General features: G+C 38.5%; 1 protein-coding gene across 3 annotated transcripts in view; it reads left to right on the top strand.

Moving 5' to 3' along the window:
- Positions 1 to 2,772: 2,772 nt before the first annotated feature.
- Positions 2,773 to 19,552, top strand: part of FNBP1L (formin binding protein 1 like) — a 56,659-nt gene continuing 39,879 nt past the window's right edge. For all 3 annotated transcript variants that reach the window (XM_066325224.1, XM_066325222.1, XM_066325223.1), the window contains exon 1: positions 2,773 to 2,975. In XM_066325224.1, the coding sequence (XP_066181321.1) occupies positions 2,952 to 2,975 (24 nt within the window). In that variant the 5' untranslated portion in view covers positions 2,773 to 2,951. The remainder of the gene's footprint in view (positions 2,976 to 19,552) is intronic.

Here is a 19,552-nt window from a genome sequence, read left to right on the forward strand (position 1 = left end):
AAGAAATAGGCTTTGCTCTTGACTTTTTCTTCACCCTTTGAGGCAGATTTTGTGCTAATTCTCTGCAAAATGAGAAGCACAATGCCTGCAGAAACACTAGGTTGGGTCCCAGAAACAGTATGTTACTGTGTACAATTTCTAATCAGCCTACTTCTGAAGTCTAACTGTTAACTTTCCAAAGATGAATAATTAGCCAGACTGCAGCAGTGCTCTGGTGCAATGATGCTGTCCTACCCTGTTAATCTGTGGTAGCTTGTTCAGAGCCTGCTCAGTAATACCTTTTGATTGCTCCTCTTGATCGTGTACATGTGCTCCTAAAAGGCAGGTGTAGCCCAGAGGTGCTGTGCTAACACCTGTCTTATTTTACACAGTATTTCAGAGCAGCCTCTCAATCACTTCTGGGGGTTGTGAAGTTGCTCAGAATCTCTGGAACCTCCTCCAGCCCTTGATGCTTGCTTTACCTTAGGGTTTGTAAAGGTGTTTTTTGGGACAGCTGCCTGGAAAGAAGGAATCCTGTTTGTCCTGGGAAAACCTCTCATTGCTAGAATTAGGCTTTTTAAGCATTACTGAGTAGCTAAATATTTTATTAATGTACCCATGATACAGGCTGCAGTTTCCTTCTCCTAAAATGCCTACAAATCACCAGAAAACATTTGATTTTGTTACATTGCTCTAAATAGAAAACAAATTCTGATATGTTGAGAATATTGGCATTGCACATTTTGGAGAAATAGGAGTAATTAGTTAATATTTAAATTAGAGTTAAGTAAAAGAAGGCTCATGTATTAACCAACCAATCACAAATATAAATAAATTATTATAATAATAATGTTCTTTATTATTAATTATTAATTAATAATATTTACTATTAAATAAATATTTATTTCTTTATTTAATGCAATGAAAGGCCAATATTTGAGTGCCAATTAAGTGCCTGATTTCCAAAGCTTCTGACCCCATAGATTTAGAACTTGGGATTCATTTTCCAGTAGATTAATTTTCAATACTTTATTGAGGCTTCTAAAGTTGAAAATTTTAGCTCTAAGGTTGTTTTCCTAGGGTTCATTATTAGATGTCTTAACTGAAACAATTGCAAATCTGAATTTTCCTGAAATAATCAAGAAGTGAAAATTCCTGGCAACAAATTTCAAATTCACATCAGGACTCTTTCCTCTAGTTAAAGGTTAAAGGTTCAGTGTACATTTGTTTCTCCAAGTGACCCTCTTTTAAAAAAATAGTCCCATACCAGGCATCTAAGACCAAAGTTGCATGCATTTGTAAGCCTTGGTTGGGACAAGTGCAGTATGGATTACTGTGTGACTAAAAAGTGTCAAAATGCTTCTTTCTAATATTATTACACGTGCAGCAAGTTATAGGTATTAATTTACAAGAGATATATTGAAGCCACATAAAATGAACAAATTCTTTTAATTTTTACTTGTTTGTGTTTTGAGCACGTGTTATTTCATTATCTGATTATATTTTAGGAACTATATAAAGATATGTGACAAGCTGGTAGCTAATCAAAAGGCTGATTGATCTTTCCAGCATTTCATAGATGGTGTATTCTCCCAATCCTGAAAACCATGTAAGTTGAGTGAATTCAAACATATAAGTAAACTATGAAAATTATTAATAAGTATCTGTGCTTCATTACCTGAATCCTCAATATATGTTCTGCTTGCTGAATATTTTCAGTAATTAATACAATCTACCGAGTTAATGTGCCAGACCTTAACTGAACTGTGCCCACATGTGGAATTTCATCTTCAGAATCTAAAATGTGGAGGGCTTGTGACCATTACCTTGCCAAGAACACACACAAAGGTCAGCACAGCACATTTACTCATTTTGTGGATCTCCATGGACACAAATGTATTTCTGGTGTAATGCATGTACCATTAACATTTTGCTCCAGAAGTTACATTCACCTGTGAGGTCCACTGCTTCTTTTGATATTCTGATGTTAATAATATTGTAGTACAATCATTTAATATCAATCTGAAAAAAAAAATTATGTTCCTTTCGTATGGAAAATAGAACGAAACCTAAATTCTGATGCAAAGGAACATTACCTGAAAGGTGATTTGGGAATCAAAAAATGATTAATTTCAGTAATTTTTGTTTCATGATATAGAGACTTAGCAGTATTTATTATTTTATTATTATATTGAATTTTTATCCCACCTTATAAAAATTATTTCTAAGCAAAAAATTAGAGGAAAAATTTAAAAAAAATCATGACCTCAGAGGGGAATTTAGTTCAGGTGGCTTTCAAAACATTTGCTTTCTCTTAGTAGCTTTGTAACGCTTTGGTGGAAAAATAATCTCTGACAAGGATTTAACACCTGTCCTTTTCTAGTTGCTGAGGAAACTCCCTGTTACAGTCAGTGATATGGTTCATCCAAGCACTCCATCAAAAATGGGTTTATTTTCCCTCGGCTGCCTCCCTCACCTTTCCTAACCTCTCTCTCTGCTGTTCACACGGAGCTGTGCTGTACACGGTACGGAGATCGCGGTCCCTGTGGCGGCGCGGTGCGGGGCTCGGCGCTCCGGGCCGTGACTCAGCGCTGCCGAGGCCCCGCGGGCGGCCGGGACACGGGGCCCGGGCCTCGCCGTCCCCTCGTTAATGAGTAACGAGGCGGCGGCCGCCCCGGCCGCGACACCGTGTCCCCGCGGCCGCTCGGGGCTCCGCGGCAGCGCCGGCCGCTCCCGTCCCGGCCCCGCCGCTCCACCGGCCCCGCCCCTCTCCCAGTCTCCTCCGCGGCTCCCCTCCCGAGCCGGGCGGAGCTGGAGCTGGAGCTGGGAGCGACGTTGTTCCTCGCCGCCGCCGCCGCCTTTCCCCAGTGACCGAGGGCACCGGCGCTGCCTGGGGGGGCCCCGTTCTCCGGCCGCCGCCCGCCGCCTCATCCCCGCCTCTGCCGGAGCCGGCAGCTGCCCGCGGAGCAGCCATGAGCTGGGGCACGGAGCTGTGGGTGAGTCCGGGCTCGCCTCTCATTGTGTCTGAGATTCGCCGCCTTCCCTTGTCTGCTCGGGCGGCTGCCCCGGGGAGGCGCGGAGCGGCCGGAGCCGAGGCGCCGTGCTTTGTTCGGCGCCGTGGCGGCGGGCAGGGGCCCGGGCGGGGCGGGGGTCCGGCGGCGGGCGGCGGCGCCGGGCCGGGGGCTGCGGCGGGGCGGGAGCGCGGCCATGGCGCTCCCCGCGGCGGCCCCTCGCCCTCCGCCCGCCCGGCGCGGGCTCGGCGGGACGGCCGCTTTGTGTGCGGCCGCGGGAGCGTCCCGCTCGGGGCCCGGCGGCGGGGCCCTCGCCCCGCTCCCGGAGCGGCCCGGGGCGGGGTCCCGGCGCGGCTCGGGCAGCGGCCCGCACCGGGCGGCCTCGGGGCGGCGGCAGAGCTGCTGCTGCTCCCCCGAAAACCGCCGGGCTGCTCCGGCGAGCGACGCGTTTTCAGCTGCCGGCTCTAATTAGAAGCAGCTACTATACAGCTTTGTCTCTAAAAGTACCGCAGAACATTGGCTAACGCTGCATTGTATTTGTTTTAAATACGAAGAATTGGCAGCAGCGAGACAGGCGGTGTCTGTCTCGCGTTAGGTCTTTCCTTAGAGCTCCCCTCTTCCCTCCGAAGGCTCTTTTTGGCTGTGCCGAGGACGGCGGAGAGGGGCTTCTCCCGGGGGAGTGCCGGAGCGGAGCTCAGCGATGTCTGCTCGCAGTGCTGGGCTGTTGTGTCTCCTCTGGCAGGTTTCCTGCTGCTGCCGCTCCTGCTGGAGCTAACACTGATCGTGGGAATGCTTGGGTGTAAAAGAGAACAGTACCAAGGAGGGTTTAACGTCCCCGCTTTAAATGCCGCCTGCCCTCCCTAAATTTGCTTTTAAAGACTGTGAAGCAGAGACTTTTATGCTAAGAAAAAAACAAACAAACAACCAACAAAACAAAAAAAACCCAGAAAGCTAAACGTTGCAGCTTGAAGTCTGGTCCAGGAACTCTTAATTTGGACGTAGCATTATAGGTTGTTTAATCAGTCTTTTGTAGTGCGGGGCCATTAGTCTCTGGAGGAGCAAAGATCTGCTCCGCGCCGAGACGAGCGGCTGCCCGAGGAGCCGGGGTGGGGCGGGCGCTGGGAGTGCCGGCCCAGCTCCTCCAGCCGCCTGAATTAAGTTGGGTCTGATTATGCAAAATTAAGGTGTAATAGCATCACGTGTACTACGTGGAGAAGCCTGATTTAAAGGTATTTAGGGGTTAGTGTTTTGCATAGTACTTTTTGCTTTAGTAGGATTTGTAGGCGTGGTGAGAATTCAGACAAAATACGCTTGTTGAGTACTGATGTAACTGCTGTAGGAGGCCTGAAGTCTAAAACTGTTGTAACACTGGCAATAAGGAGTAAAGAAAAGCTGTGATTTATATTGGCCACGCAGGAGGGTGTGCATAGCTTATGCCTGTATGTACTTCAGGTGAGTGTCACTTGAGGAGAGTGGGGGTTGGAATTTGGGTGAGTACTGACTGTAAGCACTCCAATATGTATTGCTTTAGAAAACAGAGTTTTAACGTACTTACATCTGCTCATTTTTGTAGTCTCTTAATTGTACTTTTTTTGTTCAGCTTGTAAATGACAGTTGAAGGTTCTGTACTTTGTTTTGTGTTTAGTTTTATATGAAAGTCCTTGTCTTTGTTGTGTATTTAAGAAACGTATTCAAAAAGATGGATTTTGACCTCAGACTTCCTTTTAATGATAGGCATTTAACTCATAATATTGTGAAACTAGCTGAAATTTATTCTGACCTACTATATTTTTTTCTCCTAAGTCACTAATTCTTATGCATTATTTGGAAGAAATAATGGCAGAATTTTAAGCTAAAAGTTTTACTTCAATACTTTTATTGTAGCAAAATTTTAATGTATTTTTCCCTTGATATCTGGAGATGACCTGCACTGAGGCAACTTATACATAAAATGGTCTGCTTGTAACTATGTATCTAGACATCAACAATGCAAGGTTTTGCCTTACGGGGGGTACTTTCAAATTTTTTTTAAAAATTGAATCTAATCATACTTTAAAAAAATCTACTATGTTTATAAATCAAACTGCTTTCTTAGTTGGAGGAATATTCAGTGCTTCACTACTGTAAAAAGTATTAAACTTCAATTGTTTTAACAACTTGTGCTGGGCAAGTAAAGATGACTTTTTGAAGATTTGGCACAAAAGTTAAATTCATAAAGGATTATCTTAAATCTAGGTTAAAAACACAAGGAACAAGTATTGTGGTTCTTCCAAGACAGGGCTCTGAACAAGATGAAAATAAACTCTTAAGACGTGTTTGTGTTGTGGTGCAGCAATTCCTCCATCACTCCCCTTCGGTAGCATTAGTGAAGCTTCAGGAGGCAGCTGCTCTGTGTGTGCTGATGGCAGTGGGGCCAGCAGAACTCGCCCTCTTCGGTCCCCAGCTGCACAGAACTCTCCTGCTCAGGTTTTCTGGACACCTCACTGGGCCTAAGGCTCTCCTTCAGCAGTGCTTTCACCTCAGGAAGTGGATTTTTTCAGGGTTAAGACTGGTATCTAGATCATAGTTTTTCAAATCTGCACTTACTTATGTATGCTTTGCTAATTCATTGAAGCACATTTGATGATTCTGTATCAGGGTCTTTTAATATCTCAACTCTGCCTTCTTAAGTTCTATCTCTTCATGCTGTTTTTTGATATTTTGTGCTGATTCACAGTTCTGAGGTGTTTTTTTTTTTAAATTGTTCTGGAGTTTTATACTGTATGCTATTTTGGATAGAGTAAAAAACTGAGCATAGATGAATACAGAGACAGATAAGGAGCCAGGAGAAAAATTGGAGGATAAGGAAAGCAACTAGTGTCTGATATGTATGGGATAGTTATTAAATATAGCAATTCTGTTATTGACAAGATACATATGGTAATTAAATGGCTACATCAGGGACAGGACAAAGGAAATGTTTTCTTTGATTGGCCAATATTTTCTAATTCTTTACATTTGATAGCTGTTTGTTTTTCAAGCAGATTTTCTTTAAATAAGTACACCAGCATTCTCTGAAGTGAGTGTGTATCGTACAAAATGTGTATGTCTTCATTAGCCAAAGCACTTGGTGCTTTTCAGTGTGTCTTGGCCAAAAAGCATGCTCCTTGTTGTGTTTCTTTTGATAGCATTGTATGAAATAACGTAAATTAATAATAACAAAATAAATGTCAAATCATGTAGGCCATCTTGTGATTAGAACTGTTTAATTCCGCATTATTTTCTGTGCTGTGGGAAATATGCTCCCCTTTTCTGCATTATTTAACAGTTCTATTCTCATTGCTGTGTGTATCTTTGTGGTCACTTTGCAGCATATTCCTTATGGTATGACCACACAGTACCTAAGATACTTCAATGAACTGCTTTGCATAATATTCTCTTAAGGGTTAGAATAGAGTAGTGAGAACTGGCAAGTCTTGTCTAATTCAGTTGAAATACATTTTCTGAGAATTTGGTTGTTGGGTGCTAATTTTCCTATCTTATTATAATATAATTTCTTTGTACGTAACATTTGTAATCATCTGAAGAAGGGCGGCACATAATTGTAAAGTAGCACTTAATTAGTAATAGAAAATTGCTGCTGTTTATTTAGCTACAGATACTTTTCAGAATTAACTTTCTGGAGTTTGTCATGCTTTTGTCAAATATTGCACGCTTATGTTCACCTCATGAGCAGTAGGAGGGTTTATGCATTGAAGTTAGACTTGCATTTTTGCTTTATTAGTACCCTGACTTTTATCAAACTGTGCTGCAATATTCAAGGCAAGAATAGGTAGATGGGACTAAAATTGGGGTGGGGTTTAGTAACTTTAAATATTTGGAAATAAAAATGATAGATTATGATATGTTTAAGAATCTTCTGAGCATGAGCATCTGTTCAGTGTGTATGTTTCTGTACATCTGGAGTTCTTTTTGTGGTGAGTGTAAAGTGTACAAATAGCATTAACATTGACTGTTTAAAAAATACATCTGGTTATTGTCATCTTGGGTTATTGTGCTGTTAGATTGAATATGTAGTGCATTTGCTTTGATGCTAAAGGCTTACTAAGCTTTGGAGACTGGAGTGTAGCTGATAATGAAGTTGTTGGTGTAATGAGAGGAGACAGTGTGATTGGCACTCTGAAGTGGCTTCTTTGGAAATTAATTAAAGAGTTTGTGCTGTCTCTTTAAAAAAAAAAAACAAAACAAACCACCAAAACAAAAAAAACCCCAAAAAACCAAAAAAACAACAAAAAAAAACCCCACCCCAAAACCCAAAAAAACCAAAAAAAACAAAACCACAACCAACCAGGAAGGATGTTTTTTTGACTTTGGATGCATCTTCTGTTGTTCCAACCCCTGTGAACCCCTTAATAGCAGTTGGCAGAAAAAGAGTTTGAATACCATGTCAGAACATTTTCAGTCTGTAGAACCAGTCTAGCCATCTGTTTCTCACCTCTTGATAAATATTTAAAACAGAAATTTTGCTGAGGGCTTTTTGTGCTGAGATTTCTTGATTAAAAAGAAATGGCTATAGAAGATTTAATGATACTATTGTTGTGAGCTCCTTGGGGCCTGAACCACACCATCTTTTATAATTAAGAAACCACTGGCGCTGTAAAGTAGTATTTTAGAAATTAGTTATGTTGGACCAAAGAAAGATCAAAGAATATTTGGTGATGTGCTCTTTTTAATCTTTCCTTCAACAAAGTTCATTCTGTGCCTAAACCCAAGTTCTATTTTTAAAAATATTAAATAACTTGGTTGCATCAGTAATTTTTCAAAAGCTGTTAAAAATTTTCTTAGGCTTTCAGTCCTGCTTTCAGATTGTTTCTTGCTTTAAAATCTTAGTCTTTTTTGTAGAAGATAAATCATGTGGTGATGTTGTCTAATCTTAAAAGTTGTCAGGTGTAATTATATATGCAAAACAGCCACAGAATGTAAGTATGAAAGAGTTAGATTTAAAAAGTAGCTAACTATTCTGTAGCATGCTTCTGTTGTAGTAATTTATTGTATTTTTGTTCACTAGATTTGAAAATTTATTTTTTGGCTAAATAAAAGTTTTTTTTCCAAGCAAAAAAAAAGATTTTTCTTTCAAGACTGAGAAACCTTTCTTGACTGCTAATGTGAATGTGGTTATGTAGTTACCAGCATTGTTAATACAGATTAAAAAAACCCACTGTAAATAATTCTAAATATCAAGCCATATCCCATATGGAAGTTCTTACGTGCTTTTGAATCTTAGCATTTTCTAAACTTATTTTCCAGTGCTAACATATACTCTGTTAAAGACAATACTCTGTTTCACAGGAGCATGTTTTAGAGATGGAACACAGAATTTTTTTTTTTTTTTTTTTTTTTGTCGTCAGATTTCTCTGTCACCTTAACCCAAAGATTGCAAACAATGCCCTGTATAGATTCTCTCTTCAATCAGTACTCTTGCTGTTGTGTGCAAATATACTCTGCAAATGTGTGCAAGGAATGTGTCTTGTGGCTCAAGTATAAGATTACAGTGTTTTCCAGATGCGTGGGATGGTTACACATTTCCCCTGTCTTGGGTGACATGCTGGATAAAATGCCTAATTGCTGTGAGGTTCCAGTCTTTCACAAGCAGTTTTCTGTGGCTTATCTCATCCTTGTGAAGACCTCTGAGATTTCCAACTAGAAGGTTATGTAAGGATCAAATACTTGGTTATTGAAAGTGTAGTTACTTTAGGCTTTGGTGTGAAAACAATTGTACAGAGTTTTAGTGGGAAATGTTTGTCCATATTTTTCCAGCAATTGTCTGGTTCATAAACATCTGACCTTTTTACTGGTTGTTCCGGGAAGGGGTGTGTCAGTGTCATGAGACTTGATCAGTTTGGGCTTGATGCTAAACATAATTTAATTTAGGAATGCGTACGTGTGTCTTTGACTATCTATTTAGAAAGTGTGGGTTTTTTGAGTTTTGAAAACCTTATGATCTGATAGCTATTAAAAAGGCATCTGTTTTTATTTATGGCCCCACTTGTGTACATACTTGGAAGTGTATCTGCTTTTCAATGAAGTTTGTACAAACTACACGTGACTTTACTAATCTGGAAATTCTGAACATTGGGAAAGTGTTGCTGTCTTGTAAAAATTGTCTGCAGTATCCTTGTTCATAGTACTAAATCTGAGAGTTGTCTGTATCAAGATTCTTAATGCTGCAGCTGTCAATTGATTTCCTGAGTGAGAATATTAAAAAGGTTGTTGGAGATTGCAGGATCTTTTATCTCAGCCAAACTGAGGATTTCTTTAAAGTGTGTATCTGTCAGAGTAATGATCCTGTGGAATGGCAAATCCCTCCAAATTTGGGATGGAGAAAAGCATGGGAAAAGTCTATTGGCAATGTGCTCATGAGCTGAGGCTTGCCCAAGTTAGTATGATTTGTGCCTTCAGATGTTTGCAGGTAAATACTGGAAGACAGGAGGTTTGTTGTTACTGCTGGTGTAGGGTAGTCACTGGTGCTGTAGAGCTACTGAAATAAGTCTAATATCTAGAAATTAATTAGTGGTGTATTTAAATTAGTTCTTACACTGGGTTGATCTGGGTGAAACCCTCATTTGTTAACATAGTATCTTTAAATACTTCAGTCCTTATATTTGCGGAGCACTTTTTAGTGTTGTTGGTAAAGCTGTAATTGAGTGACAGAGGGTGTTTTATTTTTTTGTGGAGGGGAAGTTATTTAACACAACACAGATTAAGTTTTCATTGTTCATGCAGCACATGTGCATACTTTTTAAAGAGCTTGAATTCTTTTTGGTAGAGAATTCCCTGAAGTCCAGATATGTTCAGCTTTTTCCTTGTAGTGGTGAACAAACTGTTCAGTGAAAGCTGAAATTCCAGGCAGATTGTTTCATTTTGCCCCTAGTGAGTTTACGTACCCCAGTCCCAATGCTCTCTTGGCAGAAGGTTTAGAGGTTTGTCTTCAGATGTATGTTAGTGCTTCAGCTGGATGGGAAAAGAAGGGGACAAAAAAGTATTATACTAATAAAAGCCTTCTGGTTTTCATTAAAATGCAGACCCTCTACACTAACTTTGTTTATGGAATTATTTGCAATAAATTTTTGCGTTGCTGGGGTTTTTTTCAGCTACAAGCTCTAAATCTAAGAGGAGAGTGGCAGGAGTGTTACATTTCCCGCTAGGTGACTAGAACAGGAAAGGGCTTAATTTTAGGCGTACTGAATTTTCTGAAAATTTCTACTGTATGGAAATTTGAAATAGTTATATGTAAGAATCATAAATACATTTTCTTTTCTTTCTTTTTTTTTAAAGTCAGAACTCTGCTTCTGCTATGTCATTTATAGTGAACAGAGCATTAGACTGATGAAACTGCTTTCTGGCATCATGCTTTGTACATTTTCCTGTAGTTTGATTACTGTTTACTTCTTTTGAAGAAGAAGTGCAGTCTTAACTGTGAGCTAAAAGGCTAATATTGCAGGACCCGAATTTTTCTTGGGCTTTAATGTAGAACTCTTGTGTCATCTTGGGCAAATAAACTTACTTTTTGTCCCTGTTAGTTGGGTTGTAAAATTGGAATACACTTTGTTTTAATCAAATTAATATTGCAGGAATAGTTGTAGAATACTTTAATATTCTTTAATGTGTAAGGGGACAGTAATATGGTCTTTAAAATGTTCAAAGTAACTCTTGCATTTTTATCCTGGTTTTGGAGGGGATAGAGTTAATTTTCTGCTTAGTAGCTGGTACAGTTGCTGTGATTTGGGTACTCAAAAATGTTTGTTCCAGAGGCAAGTACCCCGTGAACGGCTTCTCCCTGGCTGGTACACAAGAAATAGTACAATATGCTTTTTTGTAGTTCCATATTAAGTAAAAGATACTTTTTCAGCATTGTGCAATGAAATGACATCCACTAGATTTGAGTTTGGAGTTATTTAAGTGCTAAAGAACTTCTAAAATATGACAGCAATTGCACTGGAGAGTTGAGAGGCAGCCTTAACTTTTGGCATACTTGAAGTAACCAGATGTGAGTGCAGGTGATGAAGATGGGTGTGCCTTTTGGATCTCCATCTGCATTATAAATCCTTTGTAACGAGAGCATTTGTGTGCTGGATTCTTTCTCATGATGGATGCCCAATTTGAGTGGGTGTGAAGATATCACTTGGTGTATTCTGGTTGGTAGAGCAATTGGAGGGTGTTTTCTTTGATTATGGGTATACTTTGTGTGCACTTTGTGCCCTTACCCCAGATGCCTCATTTCTTTCAGAGGAGGTCAATAATGTCTTACTTTTCTAATAATATATTCAAATAAGCATTTGGTCTAGGTGGCATGGGGTTTTCTTGTGGCAGTGAGTGCAAAAATAATTGAAATGTGTGAACCCCAAACATCTGTGCTCCAATGGTGGAGCTGTCTCTAGTAATTGGCTGTCTCTACAGCTGGGGAATACTCTGGAAGAGGAAATTGTAATATTTATACTATGCAACACTTTTTGATCCTTACAATAATTGGATAAAGTGTTCCTCTTTCAGCTATCTGTTATAGCATCTAATTGTCCTGTATTTTTTCCCTGTATTTATATGATGTCAGTCAGAGTTAGGGGAATATTTAGGGTATTTGACATTTGTAATCAGTTGTGGGCATGTACTTTATGTTTGTGTTCATGTAGGACCTAATACCATTAGTCTCATAGTGTCCTTGTGTTGTGCTGCATTCTACACAAACTCAGCGTAAAGAGCATCCCCAATCCAGTTAACTTTGTTCCAGCAGGGCTCGGTGGTGTCATGGGGCTGCCAAATGAGAGTTGTGCAAACCCCAATATTGTTCAGCACAGTGGTCAGTGGTCTCAACTGCAGCCTCTTAGCTTTCTTTTGGTAAGCCTTGCAGGCAAAGGGTAGCAGTGGGTGGACGTTTGTCATGTTTGCAGGGGATGAGCACCCAAACAACTTAAGGGAATGCAGGAAATGCTTTTTGAAAAGTACAAGGGAGTGTTGGTGTCTCAAGCGAAGTAATCCTTTGGTATGATGTTGTAATAAGCTGGAATCAGCCAGTAATGCCCTTGAAAGTGAGGTTAAGAAGCTAATGTTTGATGTGATAGAGAAGGAAGAGATAATGCTGGGTGGAAAACATGTGGGTGAAAGGATAATCTCAACACCAGAGAACAGGATGTGGTGCGGTTGAGAAATGACATGGTTAGAGAATGCCTGATGATTGCAGATATTGGAATGATTAGAAAGAGGGTGATTAGAAAAAAAAAGGAGAAATTATTAACAAGTTTTAGGGTGGATATAGATTTGAGATTCAGGAAAGAAGTCAATTAGGTGAAAGAAGTTAGTTTGAGACTTTAGTGTAAAAGGCATGAACCAGTAAAGTAGGTGCAAAGATATGATGCACATTATATGCTTTAAAGTGAAATGTTTTATCTTAGTTTTTCTCTGAAAGCAAGTTCAAATTTGTGATTAGTAAATGGAAAATTGTTTGAAGGTCCACTAAGGACAACTGATAAAACAGTTTTGTTCTGTAGAGTCAAATATAGGTTCCCTCATGCCTCCAATATCTACTGTATTTAGATCCTAATAGTGCAGGTACTCATTTACATATTTAATTTTACCAGTAGTTCATTTTATGAGCAAAGATCTCACAGGATGAGTGAGACTCCTTAATGTGCTTGAGAATACTGTATTGCTAGGAAATTTTCAAAGCCATTTTTTGTTTTTGAGAAACGGAATATTTGCAAACTAGCTCTACCTGTAGCTTGTAGTTGATGCACAGCATTATTTAAATCAGCAACAATTACTGATGTTACTTTCTTTAATTTAATAGATCTTTCTTCAGCTTTAGGGGTTTTGACTGGTATGAACTGTGAGTTAGAAGAACAAGAATATATGCTTTGATTTATGATTGGTGAAAATTTTATTTTCAGAGTATTTATAATTTGGTTAATTAAAAGCTTTATCTCAGTAGCTATGGTTATTAGCTGGGAAATTGGCTAAAAAACAGATGATGACATTCAAGATCTGCGCAGTATGGTCAAGGTGTTACAAATTAGTTTGGAAGAGGGCAAGAAAAGGATGAACTTGTCCTGGAAGGTTCTCCAGCATGCTGTGATAAAATGGTAAAAAACAGACTGGAATATCTGGTTAGGTTTCATATCTAAGAAGATGGCATGTTTAAAGAAAAAAAATTTTTTTTTGGAAATAAGTAGTAACCCAACAGGAAAATCCAAATGTTTGGGATTTTTTACATTGTAGTAATGTGAGGAGAATGTAGACTGTGCAGTTCTATGAAACTTAAATACAAATGTCACCATGTGAGGCAAGCTGAGCAGTTTTGTCAAGTATCCTGGCTCTGCATGATACTCAAATATTTACTCCTGCAGTAAGAGGTGTGGTGGTCTGATTAAGTGTTTAGGTTGAGTCTGAGGAAACAGGGGTTGTGGGTGATTTGTTTTGGTTTATCTTGATTGCTTCTTTGTTTTGTAAAACTTGAGAGGTCTTTTGTGTTATTCTGCTGTAGTTTTGCAATCACATGAACTAGATCTTTTCCCTTATCTCCCCGAGTTTGAGACCCTGTTAATATTGAGACCTCTCTCTAATAACTCTTTCCAGAATGGCTTTTTAAGAAACGCGTTCACTTTGGTGTTGGCGCTGGGGAGAATAATTATCATCTTTCCAGGAGCAGTGTGTCAGTTCCTCCTGCGCTAGCCTAGCGCTGGAGAGATCAGAGTGGATTTCCCCAAGTTCCAGCTTTATGCTCTGCATTCCTGAGAGAGAAGCAGTGAGGTAGGAGTAGTTGAGTGCAACAAGAAATTTTTACTGGAAGAAACATCTGCTTAGTGGATTGGAACTGGATTTTTGTAAGACCATGGATTGGCTCTGTATATTAAAACTGTAGTAGGTGCCAACAACCCCGGTGTCAGGCAGAGTGTGTTCCCTCCTCTGCTTGGATGTCTTAGCACCCAGTGACTTCCAATTATTTTGGTTCTGCAGGGTTGTCATTCAGTTTCACTGAAATTTCAATAGTTAAACTGAAGTAATTTTCTTAAAAGAGTTAAAATAGTCTTAAAATGAGATGCTGGTGGTATTTAAGCTTAGTGATTCTTAGATAAAATGTTTTTCCATGTTCTGTCTGCTTTGTACTTCAAGGCTGTAATTGTGGGCTGTGTAATGAATACATGTTGACATAATTTGTATAAAATCCCTTGCAATTTTTGAGAAAGCATGTAATTGTCTTAAGGTGGTTGTGCTGAATGGCCAGGACTCATGCTTTTTACAACAATGAGGTACTGTGGAATATGAGTGCTCCAACTCAAGTTTCAACCTTGAGTTTTAATTCTGAAAGGAGAGCTTCTGCAGACCTTTATGCACATGTTAGGTGGGAATAGTGCTGTTAGTTTCTATATATTGGATGCTGGGTAATGTGAATTTTAAGACCTTATATGTAAATGTTTCTTATGATCTTGATAGACTATTTGTAATACTTTGCATGTAGCATTTCAGCTTCTAATCATATAGGCATAATCAGACTGTAAGTCAAACCTGAAACTTGTGGCTTTCCTGACTGCTTTTCTTCATTATGTCATTGGAAAAGAGATTTAATTTTTTGCTGACTTGTGTTCATCTGTGGGAAGAGGATCATGCTGCCCTATCTCCCTAGTTAATCTACCAGTTGTTTGGATGTCACTGGTTACCCTTTCAGGACTGTTACCGGTTACTCTGTTAGAAGACAGCATAACTTGCCATAATTATGGTTCTTCCCTCTTCCCATCCTTTCTTAGTCAGTGTAAAACAATGTTTCGTGTGGTGTAAAGGGGTTTTTGTTTTTTAAGGAAGGTGGTGAATTTTGTGAAGAGCACTTTGCAGATTTTTCATTTATTTTCAATTGATATAAATGATCTCAAAGTAGCACAGTATGTGGTTTAATCTCATTGCAAGAAATAATTAAAAAAAATCACTGTATTTTGCAAAAAGCTGATAAGAGCACTTGAAAAAATATAACTAAAAATCTGTGTATTCCTGGTCTAGTAAAGAGGTTTGAGGCTTTGTTTGTAGTTGGGTCCTTTATCTTTCGATAGTCTCTGCCACTAAAGGTAATTCAATAGTAAGTTTATCGCAGGAAATGGCATCCTAACATCTTAAACAGCTTTATTTTTTTTTTTTAAATCGGATTCTGCTTTTCTTTGTTTTGAAAACAGTTTCTTCTGATCCTAATTTGCTAGAAGTTCCTAACTATTTACTTGTTCCTTTTTTAGTTTGTTTAGACTGTCGTGTTATTTTTATTCATCATCTTTTTTTTCTTTGGTGTTACAATTCATTCAGTTCCTTCAGCAGGATTAATTTCTGTATTCTACTTAGTATTCTATTTTATGAGGAAAAGAGATGGATAAAAAGGATGGCAAGTTAACAGTGAAGAAGTACAAGTTACACAAAGTTATTTGTAAAGTCATCTTCAGGGATACAGCGTGCTTTCTGATGTGTGCGGTTTTCTTCTGGGCTTTGTATGATCTGTGTTTATCATCTCTATAACATGCTATAAAACATCTGCAACACGTGTAGAGGTTTTTGCTGAAGGCTGTTGTGTTAGTATTTCAGAAAGCTTTCATAATCGATATTTCCATATGAAGAACCCTTTCCAGTAGCTGTCATTGCTTTAACTTTTTTGAGTGGAAGCACAATGGTAAATATGTTTTAGATAATCTCGTAAACTGCACATTTAAGCACTATCTTTTGACTTTAAGGACAGTGTATTAAACGACATTAGCTTTTAAGGACAGACAAAGCTGTGTTTAATACCAGATGACACAAAAGGTAGTATTTCTTATCCAATTACATTCATCTGGCTGTTTCCTGTTTCAGCTGCAAGTAGTTTATTTGAATTACATTTAGTGTGCTGTTGCCCTACATTAATATTAGGAATCCTGTCTTGCATCTTAGAGAAACACCTTTATTCAGTATTTTTTCCATAATTTCCATAATTTTTTCCATAATTTCACTGATCTCAAGTCACTATTTCCTACTAGCTGTGTATTTACTGGTGTTGCAACCCAGTTTAATTGCTACTCAGTTTTCTGCTGTAGTTTCTGGTAATCTACTTGTTTCTCTAAGAGTTCTTTACCTATTACACTTGTTTATTACAAAAAGCTATCACTAGTTTATACATTAGAGTTGTAAAAATTAAAAGAAGTGTTTCCAAGATATACAGATTCAGAAATCAGAGATGACTGTGCAGATGTTGTGATAAGTGTATTGTGTAGTCTTTCCGGTTCTTTGTTGAAGTGGGGAAAACTATTTTGCGGCATGGGTGAAAAACATTTTAATTTGCATTTTAGTTGATTGTTGAGTTTGGAATCCTTGATGTGAAATTTTTGCAATACCTTGAGCAAGGAAATTCTGTGTCAATCAGATACATGGCTTAGTTAAAAGTAATATTATTAAGATACTAGTACACGTTATCTCAGCATGATTTTAACGTGGAGGCAAAACAAATGACATTGATGTTGGTGACAACCATTTAAGGTGGGTGCTGAGAACCACAACAGTTTAGAGAGCGTTCAATTATTTCTGAATTGTTCTCATGCAACTGTTTGTCTCTGTGAAATAACTAGTGGATACATTTGTTTGTATGAATGAGTTGGTTTGTGGAATACTAGAAATTCAAGTATTTATTTTGTGCTACTATGTATTCTTGAGAGGCATAAAAGCTTTTGATTGTTTGTATGTAACCAGGAAAAAAAGAAACTTTAATTTTTATTATCAGGAGTGTACTCTAATTGCAGCAGGTTGATAGCAAATGAGTATTTCCAGCCTAATGGGCTAATGCCAAATGTGTACCAGCCTGATGGCCTAATGCCACTAGTGCAGGGCACATCTCATGTGAGTCGATTAATGCTTATATATATAAAATCTGATTTGAAAAGTGATTTTTTAACAATTGCGGTAAAACCACATCCAACAGAACTTTAGGAACTGAAAAGAAAATATATTAGTATAGGCTTTCTTTTTGCAATTTAAGAAATACCAAGAATTAACCCATCTTCCATGACATTGACATCAGGGTCATAGTCATTTAAGCAATTTGGGCTCAGGTCTAATTCTCTGGATGATTCAGAAGGAAACATCAAACTGTAAGCAGTAATTGTTCTCTTCTGTATTTCTCTCCTTGCAGAAGCCTTTCTAGACTGTACAAGGTTATTTTCAATTCATAGAAAAGCTAAGTTGCTTCGGAGTTAGGAAACAGAGGAAATTTAGCATTCTGAAAAACTGCATTGAGAATGTATTTGCTAAAGTGCTGTTTCAGGTTACTGCTGACAAGTTGATACATACTCAACTTTTACTTTATCCAGTTTTACTGCCTTAGTATCAGTTCACTAATTTGCTTTGTAACTGGGTAGTGGATATACTTAATCTTGGTGCAAAATGCTTATCAATTAAGTATTTTGTTTATGCTTTTTATGATACAGAACCAAATATTGTTTTCACAATTAACCTTGTGATTTTCTTAATGCAAATTGTGCATTATGATCCCATAAAAGTCTAATAATTTTGCATATTCTTAGAGAGCATTTTGAGGCATCTGGGAAACTAATCCTTCTTGTGACTGTTTTGTGATATGGTATGTGATACCATAAGAAGAATACACAAAATTTAGTCAAATATATTTTGATAAATGATCTTTTGAATGTTTTAAATATTTAGTATTTCTCTGAGGCTGATGGGGCAGTAGTATCAAATAATTTCCTTTCCAAATAATTCTGTTTAGAAAAAAAGTAGTTGACTGGTGAGTGTCTTTAATTTTCCATTATACACCAAAGATGCACTGAATTCAGAATAATGTAATAGATTAAATTAATTACTTTTAATTCTATTAATTTTCTTTCTAAAAGATATGCATGGTTTTACATTATATGTATTGACAGAAAAACTAAAAAAAAGGAGATACTTGGGGAAAAAGCACTTGCTTTAATTTTTTCTACCACAGAATCATGGTGTGTTTTTGATTACAAGTTGGCATGCTTTAATCACTGATTTTTGAAATGTTTTTCCTAAGATATAAAGTGCCAAGGCTCTCCAGATATGAAACATCAATTTTCAGTATTTTTTTTAATCAAGCTAGTAATGTTAAAAACGAAGTTGAAACTCCCATGTGAAGTTAGATGGTTTCAGTTTTATAGGCAGTGTAATAAAAGATATGACAGTTTTATTCAGTATGAAAGAAATGAGTTTTTGTTTTTTCATTATGTCATATTTTATTCAGTATTTGAGACTGTTTGTCAGAATTTCTTTAGTGTTTCTTTGACAGTTCCTAGACCATTGATTATTTACAGAGATTTATCCCTTATTGGTTAATATGTTGCTATTTTAATTCCATGCAGACTTAGTAAAGACACGAGTAGCACTTCATGTTGAAAAACGAAATTGCAAATAATTAGGTTTTCTGTAAAGGACATAATGAATGTGGTGTGGCAATGACATAAAATACAGGAAAGGTTATATCTTTAGGTGACCAAAAGACTGCCACTTCCCTCTACTTCCAGATCAATGTGTAGTAAAGAGTGTTAAGTTTCACAGGGTAGAACTGTTTTTTTAAAGGAAAGTACAAGTACAAAGGTCTGGAGGTGTTCAAGGCCAGCTGGGTGAGGCTCTGAGTGACCTGGTCTAGTGGGAGGAATGCCTGCCTATGGCAGGGGTTTGGAACAAGGTGATCTTTAAGGTCTTCTCCAACCCAAGCCATTCTACATGGTGAATTTGTAGAAAAATTAGTGTTCTGATTTGCAGTATTTGCTGCAGTTGAATTTTAAACCACATCTGCACTATATCGTTGAGCACATGTTTACTCTTTATTATTTCTGATTTGGTAATACTAAAAAGTCATTAGGAAAGAACCTAGTAATTATTTACTGCAGTAGTAGTTTTTCTGTGTCTGTGATCGGTGGAACAAGATGCTTTGCACAGAGTATAGAATTAACACAGTGTTTAAAATGCTGCTGTTAAATTGGATTCCCACAGTATTTCTTTATTAAGGCAAGGAGAATGGTCTCGGTATCTGCTTTTGGAGTAAAAAGTGAAGTTATGTCAGAAGGGTAAGCAGTGAGAAAGAGGCTTAAAGAAGGAATTAAAAGGGAAGTAGTGGATGAACAAGAGTTGAAAAAAATTAGACTAGAAGAATAAAAAATCCTGAGAAATTATGAGAGGGAGAAGCTGGTTCTGTTTCAGTCACAGAATCATGGAATGGGTCAGGTTGGAAGGAGCCACAGTGGGTCATCCAGTCCAGCCTCCCTGCTCACCAGGGTCATCCCAGAGCACACTGCACAGGATTGGATCCAGAGGCTCTGGAACATCTCCAGTCAGGGAGACTCCACAGCCTCTGGGCAACCTGTTGCAGTGCTCAGTCACCCTCACAGTAAAGTTCTTCCTCGGTTTCAGGTGGAGCTTCCTGTGCATCAGCTCCTGTCCCTTGCCTCTTGTCCCATTGCTGGCACCGCCCAGCAGAGGCTGGCTCCCCCCTCTCACTCCTCCCTTCACACTCTCACAGACCTGAGGAGGTGCCCTCTGTCATCCCTGGGCTG

The sequence above is a fragment of the Sylvia atricapilla genome, chromosome 9 (genome assembly GCF_009819655.1).
Source record: "Sylvia atricapilla isolate bSylAtr1 chromosome 9, bSylAtr1.pri, whole genome shotgun sequence".
NCBI lineage: Eukaryota > Metazoa > Chordata > Aves > Passeriformes > Sylviidae > Sylvia > Sylvia atricapilla.